The following is a 23,282-nucleotide window of genomic DNA, read 5'->3' as shown; positions in this document are numbered from 1 at the left end:
ACCAAAGAACTCCACTCGATCTTTTTGTTTCTTGTAATGTAGATTCCTGCGTTTCTATTTATGATGATGATGATGATTATTGATGACGATGAAGATAATGTTACAAAGACCGCTCGGAAAGCTTTGAGATCTTTTCTCATTCATGTTTTTTCAACCCGGATGTTCTTCTGTCCGGGTTTCTGCAGCGTCCCTGAACGCATCGCCGGGTGTGTGCCTGTTGTTTCTGTGAGGGAGGGGGGGGAGGGGGTTCCAAGAAACTTGTAAGTGTTAGGAATAAAGTGCGGATCTAGACCAAAGACCAGATGACTGTGTTTGTTAATTGAGTGGCCTGCTATGCAAGTGATGCTAAGCTAGTGATGCTAACTAGAACTCCAGAAAGTGGCTCTTGCTGATTGGTTGCTGACCTCTTTTAAAGATCCAATCCCTTTCCTCTTGACTGGGATGGAGCCGCACCGACCGCTGGTCCACTGTACCGCCTAAGTCCAAACTACTGACGCTTTAGCGGCACGACCAAACTTTCTTGGCAGTTTTCTCTGCCGCCGGCGACACCACGACACTGTCAGATGTTTGAGTTTGACATTTTTTTGTCTGACAACTGGAGTCTCAGACCTCGGTGCATAATTCATATACAATGTCAGAGACGTCTGGCCCGAAAGCCGTAAGCGCGCTCCCAAATGCTGCAACACTCAGGCCCCAAAGGCCGTAAGGTTCTGACTGAAGCCTGACATTTGAGACCCCTGTGGACTTGGATGAAAGTCCAATCCTCACCCTCTTTGTCCTACAGATTTTGCAACACTTCGCTTCTGTTACGTGAGGTGTGTTTGTGTGTTGTGTGTGTCTGTGTGTGTGTGTACTTTGGAGCAGTATGGTGATAGAATGCTGCCAGTGTTGGGGTGGTCCCACTTGGCCCCATTCTGGGTGGGCCTCGTGTGTGTGTGTGTGCGCGTGTGTATGCGCATGCTTTCAGTGAGAGTCTCTTCTGGCAACGAGTGGATCGGAACCGCAAGTCTACCGGGTTTAAGTTCACACACGCACGCATTGCGCTTGTAAATGAAGCTCTTCAGTCAGCAGGTGTCAAGCAGAGGTGAGCCGAGTCCACTTTTCATGTGAGCCCGTTTCATACAAAATGTGACATCTTGGTTCACGTCGTTAGTTAATATTTGACTTTTTTTTTCACTTGTGCTAGTTTGTCTGGATTATTTGTTCACTTAAATGAAAAAGCGACTATTTAAAGAGTCTGTATTTAAATATAATGCAATTTATGTTTTACTTTAATCGTGGCAAACATTCACATTTTTACAATGGGCGTTATATTTAACGTTATCTAATTTACATAAACCAGTTTAGAATGGAAATATTTTTCAAAGCTATACTTAAGTGTAACTAACTTGTGTTATAATCGATTTTAAAAAAACATCATTTGAAAATGTAGTAACCAATTCTCATGCAATTCTTTATAATATTTTTAAAACATTTTAATACATGCACTATAATATGTAAATGACGTTTTCTAGTCATGTAAACACTTAAGTATTGGTTTAGATTTATAATCACCATCTTTGCAAACTTGTCATTACAGTGCTTGTAAAATTATTCATAAATTGTATTTATTCCCTCAGTTTGTTTATTTTTTTAACTCATTTATACATTACACTTAATTTGTTGAGCGCGATAGGGACAATCTGTCGAAATGCGGTCATATCCCGTTAGAGGGCGCTCTTGTTTCAAAAAGCCATAATGGCTCGTAAAGTTGTTGGCGCGAAAGTGGCCGGGGTCATCTGTAGCTATTTCTTGACACCTTTTTTATGTTCAAACTTATCATTCATTAATCACCTCATAAAAGTATCTTTTATTTTTTTTAGTTGTCACTTTTAAAAGTACATTCACTCCCCCCTCGTAAAACATATATATACATATATGCAGATGTTTTGGTTTTTCCTCCTCCTCCTCCATGTGGCGGGACAGCGGGTTGCAAATTGGCGAGTGTCGCGACCGCGGCGGTCATGCTGTGATGTCTGTTGCCATCGCAGCCAAAAACAAGAGGCGAAATAGACACAGAGGCCTATAGACACTCTGGGCGCTCGCGCACATGTACGTCGAGCCAAACCTACGCAAACACAAGGCAGGCCAAGTGGCGGAGCAATTCAAGCCCACCCTGCTCCACCCTACATCTGATATGTTAACGACACACGCGTGTGCCCACTCACTGCAGGAACCCATCGCAAAAGCAACAAAAGTCTTCGCTTTTGTCCAAAGTTTAAAATAGAAAGTGTGGAACAAGTGAAATTTGCACAAGTGAGTAGGTGAAATCATCTCCCAGGTATTAGCCTCATCCGGGATTCTCATCCATTGCTTGAAAGTCACACATGCTAAATGCAGGCGATTGTTGATGCACAACATGTCACAGGAAACACACACACACACTCAGAAAGTGAAGTGACTCGGATGACACTCGGCATTCCCTGCTGCTGGAATGTCACTTCTACACACCATAATCCGTCTTTGCCCGCCATATTTCCTACTTCCTGTTTGAGTTTAGAATCCCTATAAATAAATTGAATGACGAGAAATTGTTTCTTAGTGTTCTTAATCATTCGATGATACATCGTGTATCCGGCAATGGACGCCAGCTCGCCATTGCAATAGAGAAAATAAACAAGCCTTTTGATCACAAAGGACCCTTTCACCCCCTCAAACAGCCACCCCCCCCAACACTCCCCCATTCCTCCCCCCCATTCCACTTGGCCTTGGTGTATGCACCCTCTCCCGTATCATTTTATCATGTGACCAGACAAGGGGGCTCCTTCGTCCTCATGGGGGTAGGGGACATCTTGGTCCATCAGAAGCACACAACAAAGATCCGGAAACTTTTCCCTGCAGGCCAGCTGACAACATCTACTGTCACGAGTGTGTGTCTTGTCTCTATGCAGATGAGGAGATGGTGTTAAGCCCCCGCCCGTTCCAGTGTTCCTTGGCACTTCTTAGGTGTGGCGCCTTTTGCCCCCTCAGGCCCAATTAAAAAAAAATTCCTTTGTAGTAAAGTTATATCCCGTGCATCGAACTGGGTGATATGGCTTTCAAAAATTGTCAGTCTTGTAATAAATAGTTAACAGTTTGATCATGAACTAGATTATTTTACTTTCCATGATTTCCTACGAGGGGAGGTGGTCTTTGGACTAGCATCCTGGGAATGAGGCCATAGTCTTAACGTCTGAGGTGACTGTCTGGAATATCACTTGGTAATTGTCGGCTCCCGCATCCTGATGAGGGTTCATTAGCACGTCACTAATGAAGCGCGCTGATCAATTAGCGCCAATTCACACGTATGTCGCACTTTGGATACCCCGCTGGTCTTTTGTGGATGACTCTTTCACATGCAGAGCTAGCAGTATCCACACTGCAGACACACGGCTTGACCCCAACACCCCTTGAACCTTGACCCCCCACACACACACAAACAATTTATCCCCCCCCACCTCCTCTTTACTCCATGTGTTACTCGATAAGTAACGTTCCGAGAGATACCCATTGGATATTTTATTCGGAACACCTAAATTAGCTAGCAACCAAGTCCCAAATCCATTTTAATTTACGTTGCAGTGTCATAGAGTGCCATCTTCCTTCTGGTCTCCAAGTTACGCAATGGTTCCTCAACCACTTTTCTATCTATCTCGTCACCTTCCTTGAATTTGATGTCATGATTTTTATCTTGAGGACTTCTGTTTTCTTCTTCTTCTTCTTTCTTGATCTTAAGGCCGATCCTGCCTGCTGCATCAGCCATCTTTGCTGTCTTCTGCATTTGCACCATTGTTGCGGAGATCAGAGCGCTATCATCGGCAAAGTCGAGGTCTTCGAATTTACTTGTCCATTTAATCCTCATCAATAAACTGACATGCTAACTTTTAACAGTAAGCCCTTTTAAGACTTTTATGTCCGCTCTCAGTGCTTTCACACAAGCAACAGTCGAAATTTATTAGACGTCATCGCTCGAAGCGGGCGAGGACAGATGCTGTCACGTGAACCGTCTTGTTTTTACGACTTTCTAAGTCGGTTTCACGGGGTTACTTCAGTCCGTGTGATTAGCACAATACACTCATTGTAAAATACTGGACACCATTTGCCATGCTCATTCTGCGAGTTCTTCTGGGTTAAACTAGTCCAGTACCAATCAGACTTTGTTTTAATCCAACTAAAGTCGAGTTCAAGGAGGGGAGGATGTTAAATTTGTTTAATCAAATGTGATGTTGATGCAATCCACCTAAAAGGGCGATCTTTTGCAACAAGTCGGCGTTCAGTTCTCCCCCGCGCCTGCCCTCCCAACCTTCGTGGGTGCGCGTGGGCGGCCCCGTGTGGCAGGAGGGAAGAGCGAAACACGACACCCGACAGAAGAAGAAGAGGAGGGGGCTGGGGGCGCTCCAGTGAGTGGAAAAAGAAAAAGTGTGCGCCGGAGAAAGCAGCGCACAGAAAGAGGAGTTGGCTTGGCTACTTTTGTTTCGCCGAGCAGCGCCGCCGTTTGGGTCGCGGGCGTGGAAAAGAGAAACCGAAAAGGAGGAGGAGGCGGAGGAGGATGACGATGATGTGGAGGACAAGTGGACCACGCGACGTCGTTCCCACAAGCCGACTCAAAGTGTAGCCTCTTCGCCACTTCTTCGCCATTCCTTCGCTCCCGTCAAGCGAGCCCTCGACACCCGCCGCACCCCCCCTACCCCCCAACTTCGGCCTGCCTACCGGATTCCCCCTACGGTGACACGGGGCAACTTTCTCCCCCACATGAAAAAAAAAATTCAACGCGGCTCGTAAAAGTTTTGCAGCGGTGAGCGTAAAGTCAGCCAAATTGGTCCAAGTGGGGATCGAGAGTGAAAGAACCCAAGGAACTTTGTGTCGGGGCTACTCTGTGTGAACAAACACAGGAGGATCGAAAGGCTAACGCGGCTAACGAGCTAAACCCAGGGGAAAAGTTAGCACTCGACGGGAAAAGTCAGCCAAGAAGCCCGCCGACGATCGCAATGAAGACCCCGGGGGAACCGGGTAAGTAGACATTTCCATACTTTTAACTCTGCCACCTATTTGAACATATCTGTTCTTTAACTAAGACTGGAGTAAACAAGAGTGATTAGCTTTGGCGGCTTAGCAGCGCTAGCACGCTAACTCACTCGCTCCCCAACTTCTGCAAGGGAAAGTGGCCGTAAATGATGGCGCCTGCGAGGCTGCGTCGCAACTCCCCGTCGCTTTTGTTCAACTCGCCAGGGACGGAAATATTTGCCGCCGGCGTGAATTAATATCACATTTGCATCGTGCTTGATTTGCCCCGGGCGCTTTTGGTGTCAGTGATCATCGGTGATGAGCACTTAGGAGGAGTTGCGACAAGCCACACTGCCGGGAAATCTCGTTAATTTGGATATTATTTTGCAAATATTATAATAAACAAATGTTGTTTTTCTGCTTTTAAATGGGCTCGAAATGATGAGGAGAATCACTTTAAAAATAATCACAAACTTTTCTTTAGCATACATGAAATCCCATACCATCACTTTTAATAAAGTATGGTCATCCATATTTTCCTTTCAGTTTGTCTTTTTTGTTTTTTTGTTTACTGATATGGCTCCCATTCCAAATATTTGTTAAAGTGGTAATGGTGTTGTCGTTTTTTCGTGTACAGACCTGCAATATAGACACTGGATCGGCTTCCGGTCTGTCCCATGTTAGTAGAAAATAAAATGTAATGTTGTGACCTCTCGGATAAAATAGATTACCACAAGGTGGCAAACCAGGAAACACACGTTGAGTACAAAATGCGGTTTTGCTTCACCGCGAGGAACTTGTTGCATCTGTGGCGTGACCGCTTTCATGCCGCATGAATCTGATAGAAACGTGTCCCCTTTTCTACTGACAGTGGGCCAGATTTGACATTGAGTCATGATCTGTCTTATTTACAACAGAAGAGTGTGAGATTAGGTCCAGAAAAGCCTGATTAGGTCACTCCTGCTGGGATAAGACAACTATGATGATGTCATTGGAAGACGAATGGCCAATCGTGCAAAAATTTGCACAAAGAATCATATTTGCTCATGGTTTTGTATTCCACTTAAAACGGGTGAGTCTGCCCCATACAATGGTCGTCAGATCTTTACAGCATGGCTTAAAAGTCCTGGTACTGGTTTGCAAGTACGTGACATCATGTTTGGTGTTTTACTTTTCATGTTGTGTATGTTTTATTTTTTTGCTAGTGCAACAGAATGAAGGCACTTGACAACAATGCCAAACATTGCAATCCGCAAGCTCCCAGTTGTCTTGTTGTCGACCCGCGACACACACAGGCCTTTTGTGTGTGAGCGTGTTTCCTGCGTGACTTCATGCACATACGTGTAAATATAAATGGGTCAAACTCTTCCTATCAGGAAGTCGGCAGTCTGGCCCCTGGCAAGTCCAATTTTCCACTTGTGTTTGCTCCTTATATCAACACGGCCAACGTCACGGCCGGCGCGCTTTGTTGTGTTTAGCGTGTGTGTGTGTATGTGTGCGCACTGTTTGTATGAGGGAGCCCAATGAAAGAGGCCATACATGAGCAATTAGCCGGCGTTAAGTCTGGCAAGGACACGCTGTGGCCGTTAATGACCGCCAGCGTATTTATGTGTTTGTCAGCTGTAGTCCGTGCGTGCGGGTGTTTGTGTCGCGTGGCCATATGTCGGTCACTTTGGCGCCGCGTGACTCTTGACGTGCTCGTCACACGGCCAGTGTTTGGATTTGAAGCCGCCAAATTGCCCTTTAGGGGACACCATTTGTTCGAGGTGGGAAGAACAAAATGGAATTGAGTGACGGAGGCCATTTTGTTGAAGATGGACACCCCCCCTTTTTTTTTTTTGCTGGTTGGCTTCACTCTGGCCGTGTTGCTAAACTTTGCGAAGGTGACGCAATTACTTTTGAGTCCTCGCTTGTAATTTTGGGATGTTGTCCTTGAATTGAGAAACCTGCGTCATTCTCTAAAGTTAATTATAGTACGCTGTCGATCAAATTGGGATGGAATGATCAAATTAATGGCTTGTTTATGCAAGGCAGTTTTTACATTACATCCAGTCTCATTTTCACCCTTTTCCAAAATGAAAGCCCTCATTATCCTTCAATTAACTGTTCAAAGAGCTTCAAAATACCATAAATGCGCAGTAACTGCCGATATATTCATAAATTTGGCGATTTGGGATGACCGTTCCTTCGAAACAGGAAGAACCCCCATCAAATTGAGTACTGGATACCATTTTGTACGAGATTGGTTGATTTTTGCTGAATTGCCAAATTCCATCCATTGACCCCATCACAATCCTGATTGGGAGAAGAAAAACCCCGGTGGGAAAAAAAGTCCCACAGAGTGACGTCAGCATCTCCCTGGAATGGTGTGGAGCTGACGCTCAGGTCATCACTGTGGTGGCAGGCATCCTTTCCTGGAAGTGTGTGCGCGCGCATGTGTGTATACAGTGGCTGCGGTGACCCGAGTCGGAAAAATAGAAAGGAGGTCGCACACAAGCCGGGACATGCGGGCTAGACAAACACCAGGAAGAAAAGAAAAAAAGAGTGCTGATTGACGTGTATGTGCGTCTGCAGCTTTGAATGTTGTCCATACATTAAATTAGGTACTCCTGTAACTAATTTAACGCACTCCGCCAAAAGCGGTTGCTAAAAAGTCGAATTCCAAATTATAGTGTAAAAATAATATTTGTACGTATTATTTTATTTGTTAAAAAATGGGCCTTGAAAAAAATAATAAATTGTCAAATAAATAGTAATCACAATACTGAGCTGATTTTTCAAAATGGTTCAACCACTTCAGTAATATTTGTCATCCTTTGCAGATGATAAGTAGGGTATGGCTGTGCGTACAGTTCGAAAAGCTTCAAAAGTAAACTTTCGGTACTCCGCCAAAGTGCTTTTTGAATTGTGAGAATGTCCTTCATGTGATTACGAGAACCTCCCGGCGTGAATTTTTTGGAAGGTGCCGATGTTTTGACTGGAGTCAGCCAAACTGAAAGAGGCGCTCGCTGTTATGACTGCCATCTTTGACACATAGCGGGCCAAGAATGGCACCGGCAGCCCAGGTGCCATCCCATGCCCGCTCCCCCTCCCCACCCACCAGCGAGCTTGCAACAACTCGCATAGTTGTCGTAATTAGAGAGATCCAGAATGTTTTTTTTTTCTTGCCCTAAATGGCACCATTCAGACATCCAAGTGTGGCATCTGTTGGCGGCGGCGTGCGAGTGGAAAGTCTGGAGCGGGGAAAAAGTGAGGCGGATTCTCACAAGCGACCACCGCCTGAGCCGCCAAGCTGAGAAACTCGACGGAGGGAAAAAAATAAATCAAATAAAAAGCCTACTTTTGGTTTTGTGGCTGCTGATTTTTGGTTGATCTGTCCCAGACTTGTCCCGAGCTCGCCTACACTTGCTGCCTCCTTTTTTTTTTTTTAAGCCTCATCCCAAAGCTAATATTTTTTGATATCCCTTCCAGTGTTGTTGTCTTTCAAATGTTGATGAATGTGTGGTCTCTCTGCGGTCGACTTGCGCACACTTCAGCAGCTCGTGTCAACTATTTGTTTTTATTTGATGCTTCGCGTCCGCTCGACCAGTTAGCGGCCGACGACGATTTGTGGTCAAACCCGGTCGACCACCGTCAGCGTGTTTCCATCTTTCCACCGGGGAGAGTCTGGATTGCAAATGGTCAGTCCACGCTTTTAGTGTGCAGAAAACAGGTGAAGGTTTATTCGCCACATTGTGGAGCTTTTCAGAACTCTGTGAAAACCGAACCCGTATTTTCTGATGACCGATCGTTTGTATCGCAATGCGGTAAGGACGTGTCAAGACGAACGCTTGGAATTTCCTCGCGACGAGGAAAAGGATTCTCACGAGAATTCCTGCCTGATAAGCAATCTCAAAATGGCAATCGTCCTTGGCGGCGGACAGATTCTTTTGCTGAAAATGTTCAGCTTAAATATTATCGGTCCGTTTTCTGTCATGCTAGCCCTGATTAGACTGATTAGTCTTTTTCCCAGGCTAACTCAGGACGAGAGCTGGGCCACACCCTGGATGAGGAAAATCAATACGGCATGGGAACGCAGGTCAAGCCAAAAGAGGTCACGTTTGCCCGCAAACTGCTTCGACATCCAGGAAAGAAATGGTCCAGTTTTCTGGTCCAGCATCGCCTGCTCTGCTCTCGACCTTCCCATGACGATGATGTCATGTTTTGACTAAAGTGTCGAGGGAAGGTTTCTTGTTTTGTCCAAGACCTTCAAAAACTCCATGACTTAACTTCTCTGTTGTTGTATTATTATTATTTTTTTCGGTCCTGACATGCTACAGGTGTGATGTCACTCTTCACACGCTCAACACACAAACGGGATCGATTTGTGGCCAAAGCTCATCTTTTTGATCAGCTCTTTGATTAATCAATCTCAGCACGCTCTGCGGCGGGAACAGTCGAGCGGCCCCCGTCGTTGGCCGCTTCAAAGGTGGCTCGTAAAATGCGCGAGTGATAAGCCCAGCTAACGTTTGATCAGGTCAACCCGAAAGGCCGTTTGTTCACCTTTGCACTTTTTTTTTTTTTGCCTTATCAGCTCCAAAGCTTGTCCTCTCTTGAGCCACGCGTTCCTTGACATGGAGCTTCCAAAAAAGATTCCATCATTTACTTGGATGACTTCATTTAATGAGAAATTAAGGGAAATAAAATGCTAAGCAAAGGGCAGAAAAATGTCATGACTTCTTTCTTGGCCCTTGCACCACCCCTCCTAAAAGTTTTGTGGAAACATGGAAAGCTCCTGCCAACTTCCTTGGTGGAGGTAACCAGTCGAAAGCCCCCCCAGCCCGCCCGCAAGCGGCGGTAGTCTGTCTCGCATTAGCGCGCACACGCTCTTTTAATATTCCCGCCTTGGCTGGCGAGTGCCGCCATGTCCCTGCGGTGACGCCGCCGCGCCTCCGCCTTTAATGTTTTTTACGCTGAGCACGAGCCGCTCAGTCTAGAGGCGAGAACATCCAGCTTTCATGCCGTTCACGGGGGAATTAAGGCGGCGGCGGCTGAGGAAAGGCTGAGTAACGCAACCAGACGTCTCCTTGGAGAGAAAGTCCCTGGTTGTTGTTTTTTTGCTGCATGGGGGAATCGAACACGCAGTCGGTGCGAGCTGCCGCAGCGCACAAGTGTGATTTTAAAAGCAAACATTTTCCAAGTGAGAACAAAGCTGATTCCTGATTAAGTCTTAAATGTTCTTCAGGTTTCAAGCCAAGTCTGGCTTCGAGCCATCGAGTCCCTCCACTGCCGTACCGCGCAGCATTGCGCTGTCAAAAGTGACAAATATCATTCACTCCTGGCGCTCTTCTCTTGCTGCCACACGTTGAATATGAAACGCAGTTGGACGTGCTGACGCGGATTGAAGAAAAAGTCTTCTCAGCAGAACCCGGCAGAGGACATGTGGAGCTGATCAGAAACTTGACATTTATTCCTGAAACGCATCCAGGACCTAATCTGACTTCCATCACTCCAAGGAGTTGACGGCAACGCTTCTTGTCCGTCTTCGCGAAGCGGCCGACCCAAACCTCCCGGCGTGACGGCGTTGCTAAGTGTCACGATAGCAGCTTGAAAGATTTGATTGGCAGCCAGTCGAGGAATGAGTCAGCGGTGCGAGCCTCCTGGATGCGAAGCTCCGAGGGCCTATTCTGGGCCGCGGCCGCACGTGTGTGTGTTTGTGCTTAAGCGTGCTCGCCTGTGTGCGTTGGAGGAAAATGAAAGTCTGGTGACCAAAACCGCAACACGGGAGCCAGTTCTAAATTTCTCCCACAAGCGATTGTAGCTCGCGGCGTGGCCTCGCTCGCTTAACTTCTTCTGGATTCCGCCGGGCCACACTTTTTAATCCCGTCTTGCCCCGAATGGGCTCACACAATCACTGTTTTTAGCTACTACAGGAAATGAAGCAAAGTTCTGCTCTAATCTCAGCACCGTGATGCGTGAATGATTACGAATCCCTTTCCATCATCAGTTGCGTTTTGAAGGTTTTGAAAATGATCGTTTCTGTTCTCAAACACAATTTGTCCAAATTAAAAATGTCCCTTTTGCTCATGAACATGCTTTTGACGACAACCTTGAAAGTCTCATTCTCGTGCGATGTTCCGCCGCCTCTTCTCAGAGACGGTGATTCATCTTCCGCTCTTCTTTTGTTTGTCTGTCTCACGCTGGCACTCATTCACCTTTTCTCGCAAAACACCATCCTCAACGCGTGAGAGTCAGGTGATCTTAGGTCGAATGCTTTCACAGGCTTGTCATTTTCTGAGAGCCGGTCGGCGACAACCTGCTCAGACACGATTCCCAGCGCATGGAATCTGCTGGTCTCTGCGTTTTATTTTTTTTAGAAACCAGTTGACTGTAACCACTGTAGACCACGTAAAATAAGTTCGTTTTCTACTTAGGCACATGTTCCAGGAGATCACGAGCGAGGCTCCTCGCTGTGAACCTGCTCCTGCTTTTATCTCCCCAGGCTTGTCTTTTCCCTTTTGTCCATCGGCCCTTCTCCTCGGCTAATCTTTCCAGACACTCCCGCTGCTTTTCAGATGTTTCTCTGGCTCTTAGCCACCAAACGTCCATCCTTGAGAGGGTAATTACCAGCTCAGGAGTCAAGACTCGTGTGATCCACGTGGGCATCGACTGAGTTGGTGTGATTTGATCTCTTGGATCATTAAAAACCGAAATGCTGGGAAAGCCGAAAATGGCTCCCTTTTTCTTATTAGGGCAATGTGAACTCTGTCTCCAACAAATCCCCCTTTTTTGAGGCCTCAACATACCCGTGATCTCGACAGTTTTTGCCTTTTCTCACGGGACTTCCATTTTCCGATTGACTCCAAGGATCTAGGTCAGGGTGCCACCTGTTACGTGGACAGAAAAAAAAAAAAAAAGCCCTTTATTTCAGGATATGCTCTCACTTGGTCTTTATTTATTCTCTTTGGAACTTGACTTTCCGCACATGACGGCACTTTCCACGTCCTGGAGATCCCCCCCCCTCACCCCGGTCTTGGTGGCCATTGACTTCCTGCCATTTTTTTTTTTTGCGCTACAAGCTGATGGCATCCAGATAAGCTCCCCACCCTGGATGGCAGCCAGCCGCCGCCGTTTAGCGTGGCCTGCTCGCCCTCTGCATCGCCGCCGTGCCCCTGAGTCACAGACGACCTTTGCGAGGGCTAAATATAGACTCGGCAAAGAATAGGAGGAAGGGAGCGGTGAATGCACAGAGGAGGCGGGTGGCACGCTACAGAAACTTGTTGCCGACAGCCTTGGACGCTCGTTTTGTTTGTTAGCTCAATCGGTGACTCTGCTTTCAAAGTCTCATCTTAAAATGTCCGTCGTCACGTAGTCTCCACCAAAAAAGTATCGATGGGAGCCTAACTGGAAAATTTCTGGATGGATGCAGCACTCCATCTCAAATACTTCTGATTCATTTGGCCGCCATGAATGAGTCTCGCGTGCGTACAAGTGAAATCTACTGCGTGAATCTTGAAGTCCGAACAAGTTTTGCGGCATTTTTGCCGGACCTCTGTATCCAGATGTGATCTGATCTGCAAAACTCCCCAAAAGCCTCTGCTCCCCCCCACCCCAACCCCCATTTGTAATTGAATCCCATCTTGTCGTGACTCAGACACTTATTTTTAGCGCTTAAAAGCTTGCGTTGCCAGGCGACTGCGTCTCAGGGAGGCGGCGGGCGTGAGAGCGGGTGCGAGGGCGGGCCGCCGTGAAAGGGAAAAGGGAGATGGCAGCGAGGGTGGGAGGCACGATCGGCGGACGACAAAAGCCGATGCGGCGTGAGTCAGCGGGGGCGCCTGCGTGTACGTGGGCGTGCTCACTATTCTTTGCGCACGTGCGCCACGCGCCCACGTACGAACCCACTTACCTCGCCCGCTAACCTGCTGTGTGCGCGTGTGTGCCGCTCGCCCACAGCGGCGCTTACGTCAGACGTGCGAGCCATTGATTGGACCCTGGCGACAGATGTGTTTTTCGAAGAAGCTCATTGTCTGCGCGCTGAATCACGCTCATTCCTATTCCTTCATTTCCAAGGAGAAACTGAAAGGTGGCCGCTAGCCGCATTGATGCTTGGCATTGTCCGTCATGATTTTCCAGCGCCATCCATCCATTTTTGTGAAAGATTACCGCGACCGCTAACCAGCGCTTCCTCGGTGTGCGTACGTGTGACATGGGCCTTTATAGCCGCCAGCATGGTGCTGCGTTGATAAGAAGAGGCCTGTCACTGCTTGCTCGGGCTGTAAATGAGCTGCTACATAAATCAGTGTAATGCAGGCAGAATGTGCCGAGTCAGCATGCACACACATACGTTTGTACACACTAACACACACTCGGGATGAACACACGAAGCTCTTAGGTTTGAGAATTCACAGATACCGGGTACCCATGCTTGATATTTTGAGGATTTTGTTGGAGTAAAACTTTGGTACACAACCATGTGAGCCCTAAATGGGCCTCCACCACCCGGCGGGCTTCTCGCTACTTCTTATGGGCATTTCCCCACATGTTCATAAATGACCACAAAAGCAGTCTAAATAGGAAAAGTCATCATTCTTTTAATGGCCATCTGGGCTCCATATTGTGATACCTTTTGACTGTGGGAGGCCATTTTGTCTGCCAGGTGTGTCGTCCTTTCTTTCAAATCTGCTTTTTGTCGGCTTTTATGACACTGGCCCCAAAACATTTACAGGCTAATAAAGTGCACCAGATGTGCACACTTACCTGTGTGACAAATCTGATTTGTATTGTTTTTGTTTGCGAGTGTGTGTGTGTGTGCACATGTACTATATGTGTGTGCATATGTTGGCATTTAGCGTATTGTGGCTAATGTTGCTGTATGGATATGACACAGTATGTGGAGTGTGGGAAACTGATTGCAACCAAATGCTTGCCATAGGGCTTTTCTCACACACACATATTTTCACATACACACACACGCGCACACACACACCCATGGCGAAAGCAGTATTGTTATATTGTGCCCATATGTTTCCTAACCTCAGCGCTGAGATTGGGTGCCAAGCACATCTGGATTTAATGAGGTGTGTGTGTGTGTATGTATGTATAAGTGTGTGAGTGTCACTGAGGCCGTATGTTGAGTCTTTTACTGCCACAAGGTCCGCATGCTTATATTTTGTCTGCACCTTTGCCGAGGTCCGCCTCTTTGAACGTCGTCCATTCGACAGCGATAACGGCGCACCCGCCGGTGATGTGACCGCGGACCGCGGGAAGCCGCCCATGGTGGCCGCCAGCCCGACTTTTTCCCGGCAACCGAGGCAAAGTCGGCACGTCGCGTTCCAACTATTGTGGTGCTGAGAAAGCAGCTGCAAGAATTAAGATTCTGGAGTTGGGACTCGCAGAGTTGTACGCTGAGTCACTGTCATTAGAGGGAAAAAAAAGAAGAAAAAGCAGTTAATTATTTACGATTTAAATAAATTCCTTTCTCGATTGCTGATTTACTTGGGTGAGAAAAATTGTGAAATAAAGGGTAGACAACCAGAAAAACAACACTATAAAGCAAATATTTTCAACATCACAAATTTGTAAAATGTGTGCACTGGGAATGACCCAGCACACCAAACGTTGTAGTACCAAGACTGACCTGTGGGGCAACACCTGACCTGCATTCTTGTCTGTACTCCAATGGCAGGGTTCGCCTTCCCCGAGTGGGCCTACAAGCCTGAGTCGAGCCCGGGCTCGCGGCAGATCCAGCTGTGGCACTTCATCCTCGAACTGTTGCGCAAGGAGGAGTACCACGACGTCATCGCCTGGCAGGGCGACTACGGCGAGTTTGTCATCAAGGACCCGGACGAGGTGGCCCGCCTGTGGGGTGCCCGCAAGTGCAAGCCGCAGATGAACTACGACAAGCTGAGCCGCGCCCTCAGGTCAGGCCACAAATGATTGAGTTGATGTTAAATTTCTAAGAATATCATTTGATGCCATTGTTGCTAGCAACATCTGCCACTGTTGTTTTGGGTAATGGGATCGTTTCATTTTTGACGGTGTGGTTTCGCTGTTCCTTTTGTGGTACCAACATTTAGCCACAATTTTAAGTGCATTTAAACGATTTTGAACTTTGTCCATTTCCCACCAGACATAAAAATCTGTCATAGCTCCATTTTACTCAGCCATTGCGATTCCCAAAATATGCTAGCAGGTGCTAACGGCTAACCAGTTAGCAACTTGTATCTATATGCGTATGCTTTTTTTTTTTCCTGCTGTATATTTTATGACTGTGGAAAACCTCTGAAGACGGACACACTTTTCTTCGGATGGAAAAGAACATCATAAAATAAAAGATGGTTCATAAAATGACGTTAGTCTCCTGGCAAACACCGAAATGGACATCATCATTTTTGCTTCTCGTTTCCAGGGTTGCTCTTGCTCATATTCCTCACGACTTGTCTGTCATGCGCCTCACAACCGGTCCAAGTCAGATTGAGTCAATGGTGACGGACCATTCTAGAAACGTTCCCTCGGCCTATGACGTCGTCATTGTTGTTGTTGTTTTCTTTAAAGGACGGTCTGTTCTCTTGCTGTACATATCTCGCACACACACTCACTGTTTGTCATCCGTGTCGCCGCCTGTGTTGTAGGCTGGTTCCAATTGCCGGATGAGTTGCGCTGTCTCGTTACACACACACATGCGCTTCACACCTTGTTATATGTCAGCCCTCCTCCGGCCCATCTGCGCCTTATTTGCCGCTCTCCTTTTTTCTTTTTTCTTTTTTTTTTCCCATGTCAAGCGGGAATGTCGCAGTCACTCGTGACTTGGGCGCTCGGAGCCGACGGCGCGCTCCGGCTCAGGGAAGTTCAAGCGGTCTTCAAAGCCAGACGGGGTCGCCCAATGTCCACCCGGCGCTATGTGTGTGTTCTTTCGCGCGTACGTGTCTGACTTCGCCGCAGCGCTTTCCAGGAGCCGCGCGTCCGGCAAGCCTGACGCCACCCACGTCTGGCTTTTATTTTGAGTGCGCGTCGCTTGGATACACTCATCAGACACTTGATTAGGTACACCTTCACTGTGTAATCAGAGCAGATCGGCAATCTGACAACAATAATGCTGATGACAAATTTCCGTCCATCCATCGTTCTCTGTCTTGTCAAGCATGGCTGCCTCGGTAAGACCACCGAAATTCATGTTGCCAAGTCATGCTAGCTTCAGAGGGTGAATTTTCAAAAAGATGATTTGAGCACCAACACTCATTTGTGACTCCCACGTCACTCACCAGGCAAATAAGCGGACAACAATAATACCTGCACCCCACATGCACATTTTCTTGTCCTTCATAAAGTGTCGTGCGACATTAAGTAGATTTAATGGGAGCAGATGAAATCTTTGCCATTTGTTGACATCAGAATGTGTGAATGCGCCCAGCGTGTGGAAAATAAGAATAATCCCAGAATTGAGTTATTGCTGCTCACAATGGGGCAAGAGACTCTGCTGAATCAAAGTCCGGAGGCTCGCTGGCTGTGTGACTCACGCGGGGCCATTTGATCATCTTGTTAGATGAGCTGTCAGGCGCTCGCTCTTCACTCCTCCACCTTCTCTCGTCGTGACTCACGCCACCTCACTTCCTTCATGTATGGAACCACATGTTCTTGCCACGGGGGTTGGAGTGGGGGGAGGGGTCGCCATGTCCTGGAACGTCCTGTGAATTGGAGAGGAGGAGTTGGCGGGTGGCGTTATGACGTTGCTGCGATGTCGCCCCCGCAGGTACTACTACAACAAGAGGATCCTCCACAAGACCAAAGGCAAGCGCTTCACCTACAAGTTCAACTTCAACAAACTGGTGCTGGTCAACTACCCCTTCATCGACATGGGCTCAGGTACATTCATGTCGCTACCTCAAATTTACTCCATTCCAAACGATGGACATTTTTAACAATAAATTGTGTCGTGATGTCATCCTGACAACCTGACCCACACACTCCATACCTCCCCGTCCCCCACCTCAAATGGTCTCTGTTCCAGTGTAAACAGGGCCCATATGGAGCTGACTTAAGTGCTGCACGATACTTTAATTATAGTATGTGTGATGTGGCCCACGCGTGTCGGGATGTTACATACACACACGCGTGCCCACGTCAGTCTGTGCAGATTGTCGCATTCACACACATGCACGCACACACAGACAGTGGCAGTCCAGTGTGGGAAGGAGAGGAACCCAGCCCATGTTTGTAATGGCAGCGAGAGCAACTTTTCCAGTATTTAATTCTGGCAGGCGCACGCAGGCCAAAAATTTATTGCAGTGCCACAGTTTTGCTGGAAAGCGCCCCGCGGGGGGGGGGAGAGCAGTTCTAGAGGCGTTGGGGCTGAGAAAAGGGGCACCCATCTTGGATCCATTTTCTCCAACAAGGGAAGGGGGCAATTTAGTAAGAATTAATCTTTGTGTTGTTTACAGAGAAGGCCAGTTTATTACCGGGATTATGTTCCAAGTATCAGGAGAAGCCCCAGAAGGGAAAGCAACACAAAAGCAAATGTGTTCAATAATGGCATTGTAATTGTCATTTGCAAAGAGGAAAAAAATGATTCATACCGGAAGTGGTATTCTTGGAAATAGAAAAATTGTTTAAGGCCGTATTGGCCGGCCTTTCCCTCTCATATGATTTTAGTGCTTTTAGCTTCCAGCAAACCTTCTTGGCATCAGATGCATCGATGCGACGCTTGTGGTATTATTTGTCTTCTCTCGCCCACAAATTCCCAAACAAGTCAGGTTTTGTATCCGCGGCCAAAACCTCACATGGTTTGTTCTTAATGATTTTTTTACGATCGGTTCCAGAAAATGATTAGAAACACAAGAGCAGTGAGTCACTGTGGAAGGATGGTGTTGAGCCACAGCGCTCGCTCATCTTTCTTTGCTCATTGTCATGTCTCATTTTCTCGTCGCAGGTCGCGGCGTCCCGCAGAGCGCCCCACCCGTCCCGAGCGGGGGCACCCACTTCCGCTTTCCCCCCTCAACGCCATCGGACGTGCTGTCGTCCAGCGAGGAGCTTCGCAGTCCGGGCGTGTTCAGCAACGTGGCGCGTCGCATGGCCCGCGGCTCTGTCAGCGACTGCAGCGACGGCACCTCCACCAACTCTGAGCTCGAGGAGGCGGTGGGGGCCGAGGAGCGGGGCGCGGGGCCCGAGAGGGCCTTCCGAGGGCTCCTCCCACCCCGCCTGCCTCACGAGTCTCTCTTCAGGCTCTACGGTGGCGGGCCCAACCCGGCGGGGCTAACCAGACCTCATAGGGTCCACCCAGAGCCTCTTTCTCCCTTCCCCGTGTCCCCCCTGCCGGGCCCTGGGGGGCTGCTGGCGCCGACTCTGTCCCCGGCCCTCTCCATGACCCCCACCCCACACCTGCCTTACACGCCCTCCCCGTCCCTCCCCTCCCCCATGATGGGCTCCCACTTCTCCTTCAACCCGGAGGACATGAAGCACTACCTTCAGGCCCACACCCAGTCTGTCTACAACTACCACCTCAGCCCCCGCGCCTTCCTCCACTACCCCAACATCGTTATCCCGCAGCCCCACCGCCCCACCCCGGAGAAGCCGGCCCCCCACCATCTTCACGCCGCGTCCCTGGCACTCTCCCATTCGCTGGGAGGGCACCCGGGGGGCAGCGCGGGTGAGGAGGCCTTCAAGTTTAAGCTGCAGCCACCACCTCTCGGACGCAAACAGAGGGAGGCGGGAAGCTCGGCGGCGTCCTCCTCCTCGGCGGCCGGACAGTCCTCCTTGTTCACGGCTGCGCCCAAGATCAAGGTGAGCGCTAGAACAGCAGGTCTTGGGACTTGAACCCAAATGTTCAACCAAACTATTTCATCAAACACGTCCTCTAGCTTAATGCTAACTTATAGTTACAAATCCCAATGACATGCTAACAGAAATTAGCATAGCTGTTGTCGTAATTCGAAACCTTCCAAGAAATTGTGACTTTAACACACAAGGAGCAACAACGCATACAAATTCTCACTGAATTGTACTGCAGCTCATGTTGATAACAATGGACCTTTACCACTTTCAGGTGGAACCCATATCCGACATCGAGTCGGAGGAGGAAGTGGAAGTGACCGACATCAGCGAGGAAGATGAGCTGAACCCCGAAGATGATGACATCTTTGCACCCGTACCCAATCATCAGCTCCACAATCAATTAAAGGCCAATGGTAGTCCCCCCACCCACTACCTGCAGCCGACCTCTCACCCCGACGACAACCCAGGCCCGGACTACGATGACGAGGAGGAAGTCTTCAAGACTCCGGCCACTCCGCCTCTCAGCGCGGGCCACTCGGCATTCCCGCTGCTCAGTCTGAAGACGGAGCCGGCCCCGGCGGCCTCCGATGGCACCCGCTGCATCCCGCTCAAGCTGCGCTTCAAGCGGCGCTGGAGCGAGGACCAGAAAATGGAGGCGGACGGCGAGCGGGATGAGGCCGAGGACAAAAAGGTGAGGGCTGAGGGACGCGAGGAGGTAGAGGAGAGGGAGGGCTCGGTAGACAACGAGGGAGGACGGGGTCTGATTTTGGGCTTGATGATGCCCCCGCCGCCCACCCAGCGCAGAGCCAGCTCAGAGCTGCAGAGAGCTACTGCCCAGTTGTCTCTGGAGAACGCCAGCTGCTGAGACACCAAGGCTACAAGTCATGACGGGAACCGTTTCTCTTTTTTTTTTTATAAATTGTGGCCATTTAGACGAACTGGGTTCAAGATGCTAATTTGTGGCCATGAAATATTTATAACATACGCACAAAATACTTGATGGGTTTCGTATCATTCCCGTGTAAGTTAAGAGTTCAGAGCTGGCAGTTTGAGGGAATTTACCCCTAAAATGGTCGCTTTTGACCAAAATGGCCGACTTCCTGTGTGTTTTCAGGCCTGGCAACTTGAGACTTTTTAGCGGGTCTACTCATAATAATCATGCCTCCCAAACTGGTTTCGGGGGCTGACAACTGCAATCTACAATACGACTCGTGGCACCATTTGCCTGCTTAACTGTACTATTATCATTTATTTATTATAATTTCTTTTTCTGCCCACACACCTAATTTGTGGCCACATAAGAGTGCTTGTTTAAGCGATGGCTTTTTCCGGGCCGCCCCAACTATTAATGCAGAAAAATGGCAGTTGTTAATTATTGGTGAAAGCATTTCTTGACCACAAATTAGCATTTTGTTTGTATGTTATATTATGGCCACAATCTTTTAGGTGGGGGGGGGGGGGTAAATCATGTCTTTGTTCAAACACTCCTTCAAGGACAACAAGTTTGATTTTGTACCACCATTTGACTTTGATTGGCTGAGAAGAAAACATCATTGGACTGAATGGAATCACCATTTTGGGGGCCTTTGGCAAGCCCTCCATTTTGTTGACTTGCCAGAAGTGCCTCACTACGGTTTACAAGCCGGCTTCCAGACTAAAGCAAGATCCCGGGCGTCGTGGCCGGGAACATTCCGGACGCTACGGATCTGTTTCTTCCTGGACGGGGGCACGTTTGTGCGCTTTCAGGAAATGACTCAGACTTGCTGCCAGCCGGCCTTGTTGAGCTGACGGGGCGGACATTTTGTCTCTTCAGTTTACGAAGAAACTTAAGCGTTTTTTAAGCTTTGGCGAATCCTGTCGTCATTCCCGTCGTTTCGAAAAACTCCCAGCTTAGAGTGTTGCGGTGTTTTGGGGGCATTTTGTTTCTCAGAGCCAAAAAGCCGAACGCTTATTTTTTTTTATTTTATTGGCAACAAGCGCAGTTGATGGATGTCGTTTTCTTTGAAGCGCTGAATGAATGTCAAAAAGCAAAACTCAGGCAGAGAGCTTATTTTTCTTGACTTAACAAATATATTTTACCAATTTAAACCAATTTAAATCCAAACAAGTGTGCCTTTCGAAGCACCACATACCGACATGCCTTCTGTTTTTAAACATCAAACTACACACAGCTATATATATTTTAGTCACAAAAAGAATCCAATAGTTATATTTCAAGATTGTCGTTTGATACAAATCGGGAAACTAAAACCTATTTTTCATGCTGAAGATGTATGTGTGTATATATAAATACAATATATATATTCTATATAACGCCCAGTGTATTACCACGCCTTTGCCTTCTCCTGCTGCCCTTAGAGTTTATATTTATATTGAAAAATATGAAAGAAGCAACAGTCAGGGCCCACAGTAACATGACAACAACACACAGAATGGCGCATACAAAGCCGGTGCCACACTGATTGGCTGTGACATCAATTGTTGACACACATGCACACACACACACACGCAGTGAGAGATGACATCACAGTCATCGCTATAGAAACGACACACGCCCTTTCCACAAACACTCACAGGAAATGACATCACTAAACCTCAGCGCCGAGTGGAGAGCGCGGGACTTCCCATATAATGACTCGTTCGGTGTGTATGTGCGTATGTGAATGTGCGTGTTTGCCTGTCTGAGTGCAAACGCGTGCTTGTGTCAATTAGTTTCCGCAGTTCCACATCGAAAGCTCGCTGCGGTCTTGCACATTTTTGTCATCTTGGCCAGAGAACGCGCTATTTTGACTCTTAAATTTAATTTAAAACAAAGTTGACAAAACCTCATCCATTTTTATTTTATTTTAAGTAGCACTTCGCGCTACCTGTCTGCTCACGAAAACATCAACACCCCCCCTTCCTCCACACATGCATATCTTACTGTTACTATTGTAATGATATTGTATCGTAATATTAACCAGCTTATTTCGTACGTACTCTTGCTCAGATGCTTTTTGCTTTTTATTTTTTTTTTCTGTGAATGATTCTCTTTTGTTACCATTTGCACTCTTTCTTTCTAGTGGACCTTTGTTTTGTTTTTTTACTCTTTTATTTTTATTTTTACCACCAACGTGTAACCCAGGAAACTATGGTTTTCCCTTATTTTTTTAATTACTGTTATTAATGCGGTGTGTGTGTATATATATATTTTTTTCCATCTATGGAGGATTCTGTAAGAAAAAAAAAGTGTTTAAAAAAAAAAAAAAAGAGCATTGTAATGTTTAACTGTTGTTATTCCAGGCGTCTCCTCAGCTGTCAACATGATTGGCGGCTTTGTGGAGGACGGGGAGACAACCGCTCAATGTTTCTCTTTTTATGTGTTCATCTTCACGTGTAATTAAAACAATAATCAGGGTTCATTAATAAAATGTCAAAATTGGTTTTTATTTTTGGTTTTGTGTGTTTTATGTTGGCACCAGCAGCAGGTCTGGAGAGCTTGCGTTGTTAGCATCGTCACACTGAGCATAGCCGCCAGCTAATGCTAGCATTTAGTGCCTTTTTTGGAGTTGATAAAATGTATTTATTTGACTACTGATGACACATTTGCTTTTAATTTGAATGTCTTAGGGGAAACTACTGTTATTGCCGCGTCGTGGCTCAAAGGTATGTTAAGACAGGAAAACCTATTAAAATGTTGTGATTGTTTGTTTTTTCGTTCCCTTCCCTGGAGCACAGCAGCCATTTTAATGATGTGATGTTTTTGAATGTATTTTTTGTGCGTCTTCTGTCAAGCAGACTCTCTTACCTATTGTTGCAGTACGTGGGAATCTTTTGGGACATATTGAAACTCTTTGTGTGAGTGTTTAGAGCAGGATGACACCATGTCACACTTTGTCCTCCCGCATCGGCCGGGGACACAAATGCTTCCTTTGACGTCTTGGGCCCAAAGATTTTTGTGGTGCTGTCAACAAAATGGAGGTGAGATTTTTTTCCAGCTACCATCCTCAGGGAATGTTGAAATGGTTCAGCTGAACCTGTCAAAGAAGGACATGTTACTTGCCTCTTGTGGCATCACCCATTTTCTGATTATTTAAAAAAAAAAAAAAAAGACCTTTAATGATTTACTAAAAAGACTTTCTAAAGTTTCTGTCTTGAGACCAAAGTGCTGTCAATATAAAAGTATTGCTTTGGTTCCATATTATAGCATTATGGTGCCACCCCAAGCACTGAATTTGAAATGCGTTGATGAGCTTCATAGTGTTTTTTAGGGGGTTAAAGCTGGTATAAAGACGAGCAAGTTCTGTCACACTAACTTTGGCTCCCCCTGGTGGCACTATGCAGCTCTTTACAGCTCACTTCACAGACCGAGTTTGTAATAATATTGCAGATATTATCGGAGTAATAAATCAATTGTCACATTACAGCGGGATAATTAACATCATCACCCTGCAGAGAGTTTCTCCGCCAACAACACTAGCCAAAATTCCCCAGCAAAAGAACCACTTTGACGTGACAGCCAAAGCACTACCATG

General features: G+C 47.2%; 2 protein-coding genes across 2 annotated transcripts in view; both read left to right on the top strand.

Moving 5' to 3' along the window:
* Positions 1-23,282, top strand: part of LOC119130207 (fibrinogen C domain-containing protein 1-like) — a 559,732-nt gene that overhangs the window by 76,212 nt on the left and 460,238 nt on the right. The window lies entirely within an intron of this gene.
* erf (Ets2 repressor factor) lies at positions 4,399-22,453 on the top strand. The gene is made up of 5 exons (XM_037263923.1): positions 4,399-5,028; positions 14,687-14,921; positions 16,751-16,863; positions 17,927-18,777; positions 19,040-22,453. Exons 1-5 carry the CDS (start codon positions 5,007-5,009, stop codon positions 19,631-19,633), a joined length of 1,815 nt encoding a protein of 604 aa, XP_037119818.1. The 5' UTR covers positions 4,399-5,006; the 3' UTR covers positions 19,634-22,453.

Source organism: Syngnathus acus, chromosome 11, assembly GCF_901709675.1.
Source record: "Syngnathus acus chromosome 11, fSynAcu1.2, whole genome shotgun sequence".
Classification (NCBI taxonomy): Eukaryota; Metazoa; Chordata; class Actinopteri; order Syngnathiformes; family Syngnathidae; genus Syngnathus; species Syngnathus acus.
This window is presented reverse-complemented; position numbering and strand designations above follow the sequence as displayed.